Genomic DNA, 13,025 nt, shown 5'->3' with positions numbered 1-13,025 from the left:
TTTGGGGCAAAAAAGCGACACGAAAGCTGAGGGGCGGTTGGGACACAATTTGCTCCTAAAAACAGGCAAATCTGGGGTGAAACTCCCCAAACCGAGGGGTGAGAGGCTTTATCGACACGTTTTCCCCCATTTCTGTGAAGTTTGGGTGGATTTGGGGCGTTTTTTGTGGTTTTGGGGTGTTTTGAAGATGGTGCCGTTTTGGGGAGCGTCTGGGGGCTTTTTGTGGCACAAAATGACAAAAAAAGGGTCGTTTTGGAGACATTTGGAGTTTGTGTGTTTCGAGGGGGTGTTTTTGGGGCGTTTTGAGGGAGCGCTGGACGCCATTTTGTGGGGCTTCCCGCCTAGTGGGTTTTGAGGCATTTTGAGGCTTTTTGGGCAGTTTTTGGGGCCTGATTTGGAGCTTTGTGCTCTCCACTGTTTGGGGCATTTTCCAGCTTTTTGGGGGGTGCTTTTTTGGGGTCCGTTTAAAGCATTTTGGGGCCATTTCCACCCGTTTCTGAGGCGGCTCCAGCGGCCATTTCAGAGCGTCCGTGTCCAGTGTCATTTTGGGGGCTTTTCTTCTGGTTTTGGGTCAGTTTCTCTGCATTTTGGGGTGTTTCCTCCTCATATTTTTGGGGCCATTTCTCTGCATTTTGGAGCCTCTCAGCCAATCCACCTGAGGTTCCTCTCACCCCCCCATTTTGAGGCGTTTCTTTGCCTTTTGGGGCATTTCCCGGCCGCCATTTTGAGGCGTTTTTGGGTCATTTCTCCTTGGTTTTGGGGCCATTTCTCTGCATTTTGGGGTGTTTTCTGAGCCTTTTGTTTCGTTTCGGTCATTTCTTTGTGGTTTTGGGGACATTTCTTTTGGTTTTGAGGCCATTTCTCTACATTTTGGGGTCTTTTTGCCCAACCACTTTGAGCCATTTCTTGTTCTGAGTCATTTCCTCTTGCTTTTGGGGCCATTTCTCTGCATTTTGGGGTGTTTTGCCCATTTCTCTTGGTTTTGGTGCTATTTCCCTTGGCTTTGGGGCCCTTTCTCTGCATTTTGGGGTGTTTTTGCCCATTTCTCTGGGTTTGGGGCCATTTCCTGTGCTTTTGGGGCCATTTCTCTGTGTTTTGGGGCGTTTTTGCCCAATCTGGCGGGTTTTGGGGTGCTGTTTCGGGTCTGGGGGGCTGTGGGGACGTGGGGGAGGTTCCATCCCCACCCCCTGCCCCCGCCCTGCCTCAGGTCGTGGTTTCCCGTCCATAAACCGGGGCTGGAGGCGGCTGCTGGCGCCCAGAACCATGGCGGGAGCCCGGGACCAGTGAGACAGGGCCACTGGGAGCACTGGGAGGAACTGGAGGGGTTACTGGGAGCACTGGGAGGGACTGGAGGGGTTACTGGGAGCTACTGGGAGGGACTGGGGAGGATAGTGGGAGTTACTGGGGAGGTTACTGGGCATTAATGGGAGTTACTGGGAGCTACTGGGAGCTACTGGGAGTTACTGGGTGTTACTGGGGGTGTTACTGGGGGTTACTGGGAGTTACTGGGAGGTTACAGGGAGTTACTGGGAGGGTTACTGGGGGTTATTGGGTGTTACTGGGAGGGTTACAGGGAGTTACTGGGAGGGTTACTGGGGGTTATTGGGAGGGTTACTGGGAGTTACTGGGGGTTACTGGGAGTTACTGGGGGTGTCTCGCCCCTCTTTCCCCCCTCCCAGGCAGCGCCGACCCCCCCCAGCCCGGCCCCCACTGCTGAGCCCCCGAGAGCAGGTCTGGGGGGGTTAATTAACTGGGGGGTTAATTAGGGGGGGTTGTTAATTGTGGGGGGTCTGACGTCGTCCCTCCCCCACCCGCTGTCCCCAGGTGACCCCTGAGGGGGGGTCACGACCCCCAGACCCCTCCCCCACCCACGGGCTGGAGCCCAGGCGGCCGGGGCAAGGTAAGGAGATAATTAACGGCCAATAATTAACCTCCCCCTAATTAACTTCCTCCTAATTAACCCTAATTAACCCTTTCCCCCAGCTCTTCCCATTTCCTCCTGGGGGGGTCCCAAACTGCCCCCCCACAGCGACCCCCCCGGAGCCTCCAGGTGAGACCCGACCCCCCCCTTGGGCTGTGGGAGGGAACTGGGGGGGAACTGGGAGGTCACTGGGGGGTTACTGGGAGCACTGGGGGGTTACTGGGAGGTCACTGGGGGGGAACTGGGAGCACTGGGGGGTTACTGGGAGGTCACTGGGAGTTACTGAGGGATTACTGGTTGGTTACTGGGGGGTTTATTGGGAGCACTCATTCGTTACTGGGAGGAACTGGGCGTTACTGGTTGGTTACTGGGGGTCACTGGGACGTTACTGGGGGTTACTGGTTGGTTACTGGGGGTCACTGGGACGTTACTGGGGGTTACTGGTTGGTTACTGGGGGTCACTGGGACGTTACTGGGGGTTACTGGTTGGTTACTGGGGGTTACTGGGAGTCACTGGGAGGTTACTGGGAGATACTGGGAGGAACTGGGAGGTTACTGGTTGGTTACTGGGGCTCCCACCCCACCAGGGCCGTTCAGTGGCTGCGGCAGCTGCAGCGGATCCAGGAGCTGGAGCAGCAGGTTCAGGGGGGAGGGAAAAGAGACCCCCAAAGGCCCCCCAAAACCACCCTGGGACCCCCAAATCCCCCCCAAAACCACCCTGGGACCCCCAAAACACACCCCGAGACCCCCAAATCACCCCTGAACCCACCCCAGGACCCCCAAAACACACCCTGGGACCCCCAAATCCCACCAAAACCATGCTGACACCCCCAAAACACAACCTGGGACCCCTAAATTCCCCCTAAACCCACCCTGGGACCCCCAAAACACACTCTGGGACCCCCAAACACACTCTGGGACCACCCCAAACCTCCCCTAAGACCCCCCAAAACCCACCCTGGGACCCCCAAACCCCTCTCGTGTTCCCCCCGTGCCCCCCCTAACTCCCCTGATGCCCCCCTGAGCCCCCCGTGCCCCCCCTGAGCCCCCCCTAACTCCCCAGAGCCCCCCGTGCCCCCTCAAGCCCCCCCTAACTCCTCTGATGCCCCCTGTGCCCCCCAGCTCTCGCAGGAGCGGCGGCTGCTGGGGCAGCTCCAGGCTCAGCTCGTGCCGAGGGGACCCCCCCCAGCGGTGAGAACACTCTGTGCCCCCCAACCCCCTCCTGAGCCCCCCAAAACCCCTCTGAGACCCCTCAACTCCCCCTCCAGCCCCCCAAACCCCCTCTGTGACCCCCCACCCCAAAACCCCCCTTGAACCCCCCAAACCCCTTCTGTGACCCCCCAAAGCCCCCCTTTCTGATCCCCCACGTGCCCCCTCCCCACCCTGTGTCCCCCAAAACCTCCCCTGGGACCCCCAAACCCCTTTTGTGACCCCTCCAAGTGCCCCCTCCCCACCCCAAACCCTCCCTGAGCCCCCCCAAAACCCCTGAGACCCCTCAACTCCCCCCTCCAGCCCCCCAACTCCCCCCCCATGATCCCTCCACCCCAAAAACCCCGTGAATCCCCCAAACCCCCTTTGTGACCCCCGTGGAGCCCCCCCAAACCCCACCTCTGTGACCCCCCCTCCCCAAAAAGAACCCCCCAGGGAAGGACGGGGGATCCCCCCCCGCCCCAATTTGGGGCCCCCCCCGCTGTGGAGCTGCCGCCCCCCCACTTTGGGGTGTGTCCAGGTGAGGTTTTGGGGGGGGTCTCAGAGTTGGGGGGCACTTGGGGGGGTTTGGGGGGGCTCAGAGGGGGTTGAGGGGGCTCTGGTGGTTTGGGGTGCTCAGGGGGGCCTTGGGGGGTCCAGGGGGGGGTTGGGGGGCACAAAAGGGGTTTGGGGGGCTCAGGGGGGTTTGGGGGGGTCTTGAGTGATTGGGGGGTAGGGGGAGGGTCTGACCCCTCCCCCTGTTTGTTCCCCCCCCCCCCCCAGAGCTGGAGTTTTACCGGCTGAGCACGGCCCGGCCCCCCCTGACCTACGCGGCGCTGATCCGCTGGGTGAGACCCCCCCCCAGCCCCTGGAGACCCCCAAACCTCCCCCCCAGCCTCTGGAGACCCCCAAACCACCCCCCCCAGCCCCTGGAGACCCCCAAATCCCTGCCCAGACCCCCCAAACCTCCCCCAAATCCCCTCCATAACCCTTCCCAGCCCCTAAAGCCCCTCCAAACATCCCCCAGCTCCCCCAAACCACCGCCCCAGCCCCTGGAGACCCCCAAACCACCCCAAAACCACCCCCCCAGCCCCTGGAGAGCCCCAAACTACCCCCAAACCACCCCCCCAGCCCCTGGAGAGCCCCAAACCACCCCCAACCCCCCCCCCAGCCCCTGGAGACCCCCAAATCCCTGCCCAGACCCCCCAAACCTCCCCCAAATCCCCTCCATAACCCTCCCCAGCCCCTAAAGCCCCTCCAAACATCCCCCAGCTCCCCAAAGCCCCCTCCCCAGCCCCTGGAGACCCCCAAACCTCCTCCAAACCCCTTCCTCAGCCCCGAGAGACCCCCCAAACCTCCCCCAGCCACCCCAAACCCCTCTCCCCAGCCCCTGGAGCCCCCCTGAGCCCCCTCCCCACCCCCCCAGGCCATCCTGGAGTCTCCGCAGCGCCAGCGGCCCCTGGCCGAGATCTACCTGTGGTTCAGCCGCATGTTCGGCTACTTCCGACACAACTCGGCCACCTGGAAGGTGGGGACCCCCCCCGAACCCCCAAATCCCCCCTGGGACCCCTCCCCACATCCCAGGGGCTCCCCCCACCCCCTAAACCCACCCCCTAACCTCCTTCAACTCTGAGTCTCTCCTTCTCTCCCCCAAAACCCCCCTTTGTGCCCCCCACAAAGGTATTTGGGGGCTGGGAGGGAGATGAGGAGACCCCCTCATATAATTTGGGGTGCCCCCACCCCAAATCCCCTCTCAACCCCCCCAAAATCCCCTCCCACCCCCCTAAACCCACCTTGGTTCTCTTCTCCCTCGACAAAGAGGCTCCAAAACACCCCCCAAATCCCCCCTTTGTGCCCCCCTCTCCCCATAAATCCCCCTCAGGGAGTTTGGGGGGGGTCGTGGGGTACCCAGAGGACCCCCCCGTATTTTTGGGGCGCCCCCCACCCCCAGAACGCCGTCAGACACAACCTGAGCCTCCACAAATGCTTTGTGAGGGTGGAAAACACTCGAGGAGCCGTTTGGACCGTGGACGAGGCCGAGTTTCGGCGTAGGAGGGGTCAGAGGTACCTCAGGTAACTCCCCCCTTTCCCCCCAAAAAACAACCCCCTGGGGGGCTCCCCAAGATTCTGGGGGGGGTCTTTTAACCCCCCCCCCAAAACGAAGCAGCAAAAGAGGGGTTAAACCATCCCCCTCCCCCCCAAAACCAGGGGCTGCGAGATGAAGTGTTTGCTGTCGGCTTGGAGGTGAAGAGGAGCCCCCACCCCCCCCAAAGCCACACTGGGGGGGTCCCAGAGAAGAGGGGAAGTCCCCCCAAAATAGAGAGGGGGGTCTCCCCAAAAGTAGGGGGGGTTTGTACCCCAGAATCATGGGGGGACCCCCAAAATCTCCTCCCCACCTCTATAAACAGGCACCGAGTGAAGTGTTGAAGTGCTTCCTCCCTTCTTGGAGCTAAAAAACACACTGGGGGGGGTCCCAGAGAAGAGGGGGGGTCCCTCTAAATCTGAGGAGGGTCCCCCAAAAGTAGAGGGGGGCTTTGCACCCCAAAATCACTCCAAATTCCCCCCCAGACACACCAACACCCCAAATAACCTTGAAAGGGGCTTTTATTGCATCCTTGGGGGGGTTCTGGGGGGTATTTGGGGATGGGGGGTCTGGGGGGGTTTTGGGGGGGTCCAGGGGCTTTGGGGGACCCCCGTTTTTGGGGGGGTGTCAGGGAGGGGGCAGCTGTGCCAGGAGCTGCTGGTTCTCCTCCCGCAGCGCCCGGCAGTCGCTGAGGATCCGCTCGAGCCCGTCGCGGGGCTTCGAGTTCCACTCGGCCTCCAGCTGCGGTTGGGGAGGGGGGAGGTGATGGGGGACCCCCAAAACACCCCCTGGGGACCCCCAAAACACACCTGGGGACCCCAAAACCCACCTGGAGACCCCCAAAACACACCTAGGGACCCCAGAACCCACCTGGAGACCCCCAAAACACACCTGGAGACCCCAAAACCCACCTGGAGACCCCCAAAACACACCTGGGGACCTCCAAACTGACCTGGGAGGGACTTGGGGACCCCAAAACCCATCAGATGCACCTCAGGGACCCCAAAGCCCACCAGGAGGGGTCTCAGGGACCCCAAAACCGACCCCCCTCCCCCCTTTCCCAGGCCCCACCTGCTCCTCCAGGTCCCGAATCTCCCTCTGGATCGTTCCCGTGTCCTCGATGGTTTGGATGAGTTGGGCACAGTTCTGAGGGGCCAGGAAGGGGTTAAACCACGAGACCACTCCCTGATTTAACCCCCCCTCCCCAAATTAGGGGGGTTTAACCCCCCCAAATCACCCCCCAGCCCCCTTTTTACCTCGTGGAGGGCAGCCAGGTACTTGTAGGCTTTTCTCACCACCTCATCCCGTTTGGCATCCTGGGGGAGGGGGACACACACACTTTAAAGACCCCTCCTCAAATTCCCCTCTTCATTTTGGGGGTGACCCCCCCCAAAATTACCCCCCCACCCCCCAAATTAACCCCCAGACCTTGAAGAGCAGCTCATCAGTGACACTGAAGGTTCTCTCCAGCTTCCCCACCAGCGAGTTGATCTCCTTCTGCAGCCCCCTGGTGTCCAGCAGGATCTAAGAGAGACCCCCCCACAAATTAAAATGGAGAGGGGGAACATCCCCCTGAACCCCCCCAAAATTGGGGAGGGGTCCCCCAACTTTTACCCCCCCCCAATAAGTCAAAGGTTCTCCCTTGATGTTGCTTGAAAGGTTCTGAGAGACACCAGAGTGACTCTGAGCCCCCCAAAAACACCTCAGACCCCCCCCAAATATTCAAGACCCTCCCCAGAATGAACCTGGGACCCCTCCCAAATTTGGGGACACCTCACCCCAAAACCCCTCCCCCCAAATTGCCCCCCCTTGTCTTCTGCTTGTGGCTGCTGCCCCCAACCCATCACCCCGAGGGCTTCTCACAGCCCCAAAACACCTCAGAATCCCCCCCAAAAACACTCAGGACCTCCCCCCAGAAACTCAAGACCCTCCCCAAAATAAACCTGGGACCCCTCTCAAAATTTGGGGACCCCTCTCTCCCCAAATTCCGCCGCCCCCCATCAATCCCTTTCTGGGATTGGGCAGCATCGTTCCTTTAAAGGCTTCTCACAGCCTCCAAACCCTTCAGATCCCCCTAAAAACTCAAGAACCCTCCCAAAATGAACCTGGGGACCCCCCCTCAAATTTGGGGACCCCCTACCCCCATTTCCCCCCTCCAACCTTGTCCATTTCCTCCTGCTTGTGGCTGCTGCCCCCAACCCATCACCCCAAGGGCTTCTCACAGCCCCAAAACACCTCAGAGTGCCCCCAGAATCTCAAGACCCCTCCCAAAATGAACCCGGGACCCCCCCCAAGATTCGGGGACCCCCATTTCCCCCCCACCTTGTCAATCTCCTCCTTCTGCTTGCGGATGCTGCCCACGAGCTCCAGGATGCGCTGGGTGTAGACGGCTCGGGACACGTCCTGGGGCAGCGCCTCCAGCTCCGACACCTGTGGCAGAGGGGGGAGCCCCCACCCCCCAAATAAAACCAGAGCTCCCTGAACCCCCAAAATCGCCTCTTTTCACCCCAGAAGTCGGGAGGTACCAGCTGCCTGTGGAGCTGCTCCTTGCGCTGGGCTTCGGCGGCGGCCGCGCGGCGGCGCTCGCGGAGGGAGCGGAGCTGCGACAGCAACCGGGACGACTCCAGCTGCGGGGACGGGGGGGAAAGGGGGTCAGGGGGGAAGGGGACCCCAAAAATGAAGCGGGGGGGGGGGGGAGGGAAGGGAGAGGGGTCCCAGAAATGGAGCTGGAACCCCAAAAGGTAGGTGAGGGGTCGCAGAGTTGAGGTGGGGGGAGAAGGAGAAGGGGAACACGAGAGGGACTCCCCCGAAAAGTGACTTGGTGTGGTCCTGGGGAACCCAAACTCATCGGAAGGGACCCCAAAAGTGACCTGGGAGGGGCCTGGGGACCCCAAAACCCACCTGGGGACCCCCAAAGTGACCTGGGAGGGTCCTGGGGACCCCAAAAGTGACCTGGGAGGGGCCTGGGGACCCCAAAACCCACCTGGGGACCCCCAAAGTGACCTGGGAGGGGCCTGGGGACCCCAAAACCCACCTGGGGACCCCTAAAGTGACCTGGGAGGGTCCTGGGGACCCCCAAACCCACCTGGGGACCCCCAAAGTGACCTGGGAGGGACTTCAGGACTCCAAGTCATCAGAAGGGATCGCAGGGACCCCAAAACCCACCTGGGAGCATCCTGGGGACCCCAAAACCCATCAGAAGGGCCCCTGGGAACCCGCTAAGCCCCATCAGACCGGCCTCGGGACCCCCCCCCAGGATTTGGGGGACCCCCAGGTGTGGGGGCACCTGTCTGGAGTCGCGGAGGGCGCGGAGGTGCCGGAGCTGGCTCAGGAGGGGCCCCCGGTGCCGCTCCCATTGTCCCACCAGGCTGAGGATGCGGCGGCTGCTGCTCTCCACCAGCAGCTGAGGGAAAGGAGGGGTCAGGGCACCCCAAAAATCAGCCCAAAACCCTTCAGGGCACCCCCAGCCCCCCTCAGAACTCCCCAGAATGCCCAAAATCTCCTCAGAACCCCCCAAAACCCTTCAGCCCCCCCAACTCCCTCCCAGAACCCCCAAAACCCTCTCAGAACCCCCCAACTTGCCCCCAGAACTCCCCAAACTCCCTCAGAACCCCCCAAAACCCTTCAGGGCCACCTCAACACCCCCCCAGAAACCCCAAAACCCCCTCAGAACCCCCCAACTTGCCCCCAGAACTCCCAAAACCCTTCAGGGCTCCCCCAAACCCCCTCAGAACTCCCCCAAACCCCCTCAGAGGCCCCCAAACCCCCTGTCAGGGAGGTGTGTCTTTATTTTGGGGGGGAACACCCCCCAATCCCCCTGCCCAGGCCTCACCTGCAGCTTGGCCACGTTGGTCTGAGCCTCAGGCAGCAGCTCCACAGCTCGAGCCTTCAGCCTCAGCTCCTCCTCCCTCCCCCCCAGAGCCCCCTGGCCCCGTTCCACCTCCTCCTCCATCTGAAATGAGGGGGGAATACACATCAGGACCCCCCTAAAACACCCCCCAGACCCCTTTTTCTGCCACTCACCTGTATCAGCCTGAGCTGGGACCCTTTAATCTCCTCCTGGCACGCCCTGATTTGAGCCTCAACCTGAGCCAGAGCCTCCTCCAGAGCTGCCTCCTCCAGGGCTGGGGCCTGGGGAGCTGTTGTCAGTAGGGACCAGAGTGAACAAACCCCCCCCATAACCCCCCACCCCAAATGGACTCACCTCCTGGGGGGTCTTGGAGGGGGAGATGGGCTCAGCAACCACTTGGATCTGCTGCAGGAGGAGCTGGGGGTCCTGGGGAAGGGGGGGAGAAGAGGGAAGGAGGGAGGTTTGGGGGGGCTCAGGGGGTTTGGAGGGGCTCTTGAGGGTGTTTTGGGGTTGGGGGGCTGTTTTTGGGGGTCCCCCCTCCCCTCCCCTCTCTTACCTGCTGGTGTGTCAGCTGCTGGCTGCGTGTGAATCGAGACCCTTTGGGCAGGACCCCCCTGAGCCCCCCAAAAGCTTCCTGGAGCCAAGCGGGGTCCAAAGACCCTTGTGGGGGTCCCAGGGATTTGGGGGTTCCCAGGGGGGGTCCCAGGGAGGTCCTCAGGGACTCGAGGGCCTGGAGCCGAGCACGGAGCCGCTGCCGTCCCAGGGGGTCCTGGAGAGGGGAGTTTTGGGGTCCCTGAGGTCCCTCCCTGATCACTTTTGGGGTCCCCGATGTCCCCTCTTGATGATCTGGGGTCCCCAAGTCCCCCCCTCCCACTGAGCTTTGGGGTTCCCAGGTCCCCTTCCACTGGCTTTTGGGGTCCCCATCTCCCTCCCCATAGATTTGGGGGTTCCCCAGCCTCTCTCCCTCCCATTTTTGGGGGGCTCTCACCTCGGGGGTCAACCTGGGCCCCCCCAGTTCCGAGCTGAGCTGGAGCCCGTGAGCCTCCAGCAGAGACGGGGGGGTCCTGGAGAAAAGGGGGGGCTGTGCTGGAACTGGGGGGGCTGCACTCCCAAAATACTCCTGGAGCTCTGGAGAAATATTGGGGGGAAAGGGGTGTGAGATCAAGACCTCCTCCCCAAAAAGGAGCCCCCCAAAATCTACCTCCCCAAATCTTACCTGGGGGTCCCCCACTTTGGGGCAGAAGCAAAGGGGAGGTGACGAAGGGATGGAGACACCCCGTGCCCTACAAAGGGTTAATCAGGGGGGTGAAATACGGGAGGGAGGGGAGTGGGGAACTGGGGAGACCCCTCCCCTGCACCCCAAAAACTCACCTGCAGGCGTCTGAGCCTGGGGGGGCGGCAGTTGGGGGGCACCCAGGGGGTCTCCAGCTGCTCCCGGATGCGAGCGGCGACGGCTCTGAGCAGAGCCCCCGACTTCCCTGGGGTGGGGGGCAAAAAGGGGGGTCACAACCTACCAGGGACCCCCCAAAACAACAGAGGGGACCCCCAAAGCCCAGGAGGGACCCCAAAAGTACTGGGGGAACCCCAAAAGCACCGGGGGGCTCGGCCCCTGTGTCTTCTCCCCACACTGAGGGAGTTGGTGCCCTGACCCCCGCCCTTGGCTGCAGTAATGACCCCCCCAGTTAACATCCACTAATTACCCCCCCCCAATTAACCCCAGAGCTGATTGACCCCCAGCACCGGGGGGCTCGTCGCCGGCGTCGCCCTCGTCCCGCGGCAGCTTCTCCAGCAGGAACAGCAGCAGCCGGCGCCACTCGTGCTCCGAGCTGTACAGGAACGTCTGGTACCCGATGTCACCCCCAAAGCCCAGCTCCTGCGGCGGGGGACCCCAAAATCAACGGGAGGACCCCAAAAGTATCGGGGGAATCCCCCTGAAGGATTTGGGGGGTGTGAGTGAGGGTTGGGGGGCAGCAGAGAGGGAAGCGGTGTGGGGGTTGGGGGGGGGGGGAAGTGGGGGTGGGAGCATTGAGGTGACCCCAAAATACTTGGGGGTTCACCCCCAATATATTGGGGGACACCCCCTTTGAGGAGTTGGGAGGGGGCTGAGGGGTGTGAGCTGCTGCAGGGTGAGGGGGTCTGCAGGGTTCTGGGGTGCAGTGGGGGGGTGAGGAGGTGTCTGTGTGATTTTGGGGTGCTGCGGGGGGGTTTTTGGGGGGCTCATTACCTGACAGGCCGAGGCCAGCTGAGAGGCCAGCCTGAAGCGGGCGGAGATGGAGGGGGGCAGCAGCGGGCTGAGGGGGGTCCCCAGCGCCGGGCGGACGCGCCGCAGGATGCCCACGGCCGCGGCCACCAGCAGCTCAGGGGTTAACTGCCCCACGCTCTGCAGCTCGGGGGGGATCTCCCTGGGGGGCAGGGAGAGGAATGAGCCCCCCTCAGCACCCCCAGATCCCCTCGCAACCCCGCCACCGGAGCCTCCAGATCCCCTCACAACCCCCCCACAGCACCCCCAAACCCCCTCACAACCCCGCCACCGGAGCCCCCAAAGCCCCTCACAACCCCCCCACAGCACCCCCAAACCCCCTCACAACCCCCCCACAGCACCCCCAAATCCCCTCACAACCCCCCCACAGCACCCCCAAATCCCCTCACAACCCCGCCACCGGAGCCCCCAGATCCCCTCACAACCCCCCCACAGCACCCCCAAACCCCCTCACAACCCCGCCACCGGAGCCCCCAAAGCCCCTCACAACCCCCCCACAGCACCCCCAAACCCCCTCACAACCCCCCCACAGCACCCCCAAATCCCCTCACAACCCCCCCACAGCACCCCCAAATCCCCTCACAACCCCGCCACCGGAGCCCCCAAATCCCCTCACAACCCCCCCACAGCACCCCCAAATCCCCTCACAACCCCGCCACCGGAGCCCCCAAAGCCCCTCACAACCCCCCCACAGCACCCCGAAACCCCCCCACAACCCCGCCACCGGAGCCCCCAAAGCCCCTCACAACCCCGCCACCGGAGCCCCCAAAGCCCCTCACAACCCCCCCACAGCACCCCGAAACCCCCCCACAACCCCGCCACCGGAGCCCCCAAAGCCCCTCGCAATCCCGCCACCGGAGCCCCCAAACCCCCTCACAACCCCACCACCGGAGCCCCCAAATCCCCTCACAACCCCCCCACAGCACCCCCAAATCCCCTCACAACAGCGCCACCGGAGCCCCCAGAACCCCCTCACAACAGCGCCACCGGAGCCCCCAAAGCCCCTCACAACCACCGGAGCCCCCAAACCCCCTCACAACCCCGCCACCGGAGCCCCCAAACCCCCTCACAACCCCCCCACAGCACCCCCAAACCCCCTCACAACCTCGCCACCGGAGCCCCGGCCCGGGGTCTCGCCGCGACCCCCCCCGCCCGACTCACGTCCCCGCCTGCCGCAGGGAGTGCAGCAGGATCTTATCGACCTCCTCCATGCCTGTCTGAGCCCCTCGCCGCGGGAAGCCGCGCTTTGGGGGGCGCTGGGGGCAGGTCACGGGGAGACCCCCCCCCAAAAGCGGCGCCTCCCGCGCGCGCCCGGCCGCGGGTCACGTGGGGCGGCACCGGCGCGCGCTTCCCGTTCCCGCCCCGCGGAGTGGCGGGAAATGTAGGCGGGGAAAAAGCGGCCCAAAACGGCCCAAAACGCAGCCGTTCCCCTCAAAACGCTGCCGGGACGCTGCTTTCCGCTCAGAACGCCACCAAAACACAGCTTTTTCGCCTCAAAACGCCAGCAAAACCCAACTTCTTCTCTCAAAACACAATTTTTCCCCTTAAAAAGCCACCAAAGCGACACTTTTCCCCTCAGAACCCCACCAAAAACTCCCCTTTCTCTCAGAGATGTACCAAAACCTGGGTTTTTACCTCAAAACACCACCAAAACCCAGCTTTTTACCTCAAAACGCCACCAAAACCCCTCTTTCTCCCTCAGAATTGTACCAAAACCCAACTT

The 13,025-nt window shown here is 62.7% G+C and overlaps 2 protein-coding genes across 4 annotated transcripts; one reads left to right on the top strand and one right to left on the bottom strand.

Moving 5' to 3' along the window:
• Window positions 1–2,518: 2,518 nt before the first annotated feature.
• Window positions 2,519–5,405, top strand: FOXP3 (forkhead box P3; the record flags this gene model as incomplete). Its single annotated transcript, XM_062019652.1, has 7 exons — window positions 2,519–2,560; window positions 3,044–3,112; window positions 3,556–3,640; window positions 3,893–3,957; window positions 4,536–4,637; window positions 5,061–5,182; window positions 5,318–5,405. Coding segments are annotated over 7 exons (525 nt in total), but the record flags the coding sequence as incomplete, so codon positions are not given.
• A 290-nt stretch (window positions 5,406–5,695) lies between these two features.
• CCDC22 (coiled-coil domain containing 22) lies at window positions 5,696–12,649 on the bottom strand. 3 transcript variants are annotated; one of them, XM_062019653.1, is made up of 17 exons: window positions 12,464–12,649; window positions 11,267–11,444; window positions 10,774–10,915; window positions 10,414–10,520; window positions 10,259–10,325; window positions 10,031–10,170; window positions 9,599–9,811; window positions 9,397–9,468; window positions 9,216–9,323; window positions 9,025–9,144; window positions 8,479–8,595; window positions 7,718–7,819; window positions 7,515–7,622; window positions 6,621–6,716; window positions 6,449–6,508; window positions 6,264–6,338; window positions 5,696–5,933 (listed from the first exon to the last, which is right to left on the bottom strand). In XM_062019653.1, exons 1-17 carry the CDS (start codon window positions 12,511–12,513, stop codon window positions 5,820–5,822), a joined length of 1,869 nt encoding a protein of 622 aa, XP_061875637.1. In that variant the 5' UTR covers window positions 12,514–12,649; the 3' UTR covers window positions 5,696–5,819. The 3 variants fall into 3 exon arrangements, with proteins under 3 accessions (XP_061875637.1, XP_061875639.1, XP_061875640.1); XM_062019655.1 differs by having other exon boundaries at window positions 10,783–10,915; XM_062019656.1 differs by lacking the exon at window positions 9,216–9,323.
• Between the last annotated feature and the right edge of the window lie 376 nt (window positions 12,650–13,025).

This window comes from Colius striatus (genome assembly GCF_028858725.1).
Source record: "Colius striatus isolate bColStr4 chromosome 26 unlocalized genomic scaffold, bColStr4.1.hap1 SUPER_26_unloc_2, whole genome shotgun sequence".
Taxonomy (NCBI): Eukaryota; Metazoa; Chordata; class Aves; order Coliiformes; family Coliidae; genus Colius; species Colius striatus.
This window is presented reverse-complemented; position numbering and strand designations above follow the sequence as displayed.

Coding starts and splice junctions, on each gene's coding strand:
- CCDC22 (XM_062019653.1), bottom strand. CDS start 12,513: ATGGAGGAGGTCGATAAGATCCTGCTGCACTCCCTGCGGCAGGCGGGG. Junction 10,171..10,258: donor CCAAAGTGGGGGACCCCCAG/GTAAGATTTGGG, acceptor ATATTTCTCCAG/AGCTCCAGGAGTATTTTGGG. Junction 8,596..9,024: donor CCAACGTGGCCAAGCTGCAG/GTGAGGCCTGGG, acceptor CCTTTCCCTCAG/CTGCTGGTGGAGAGCAGCAG.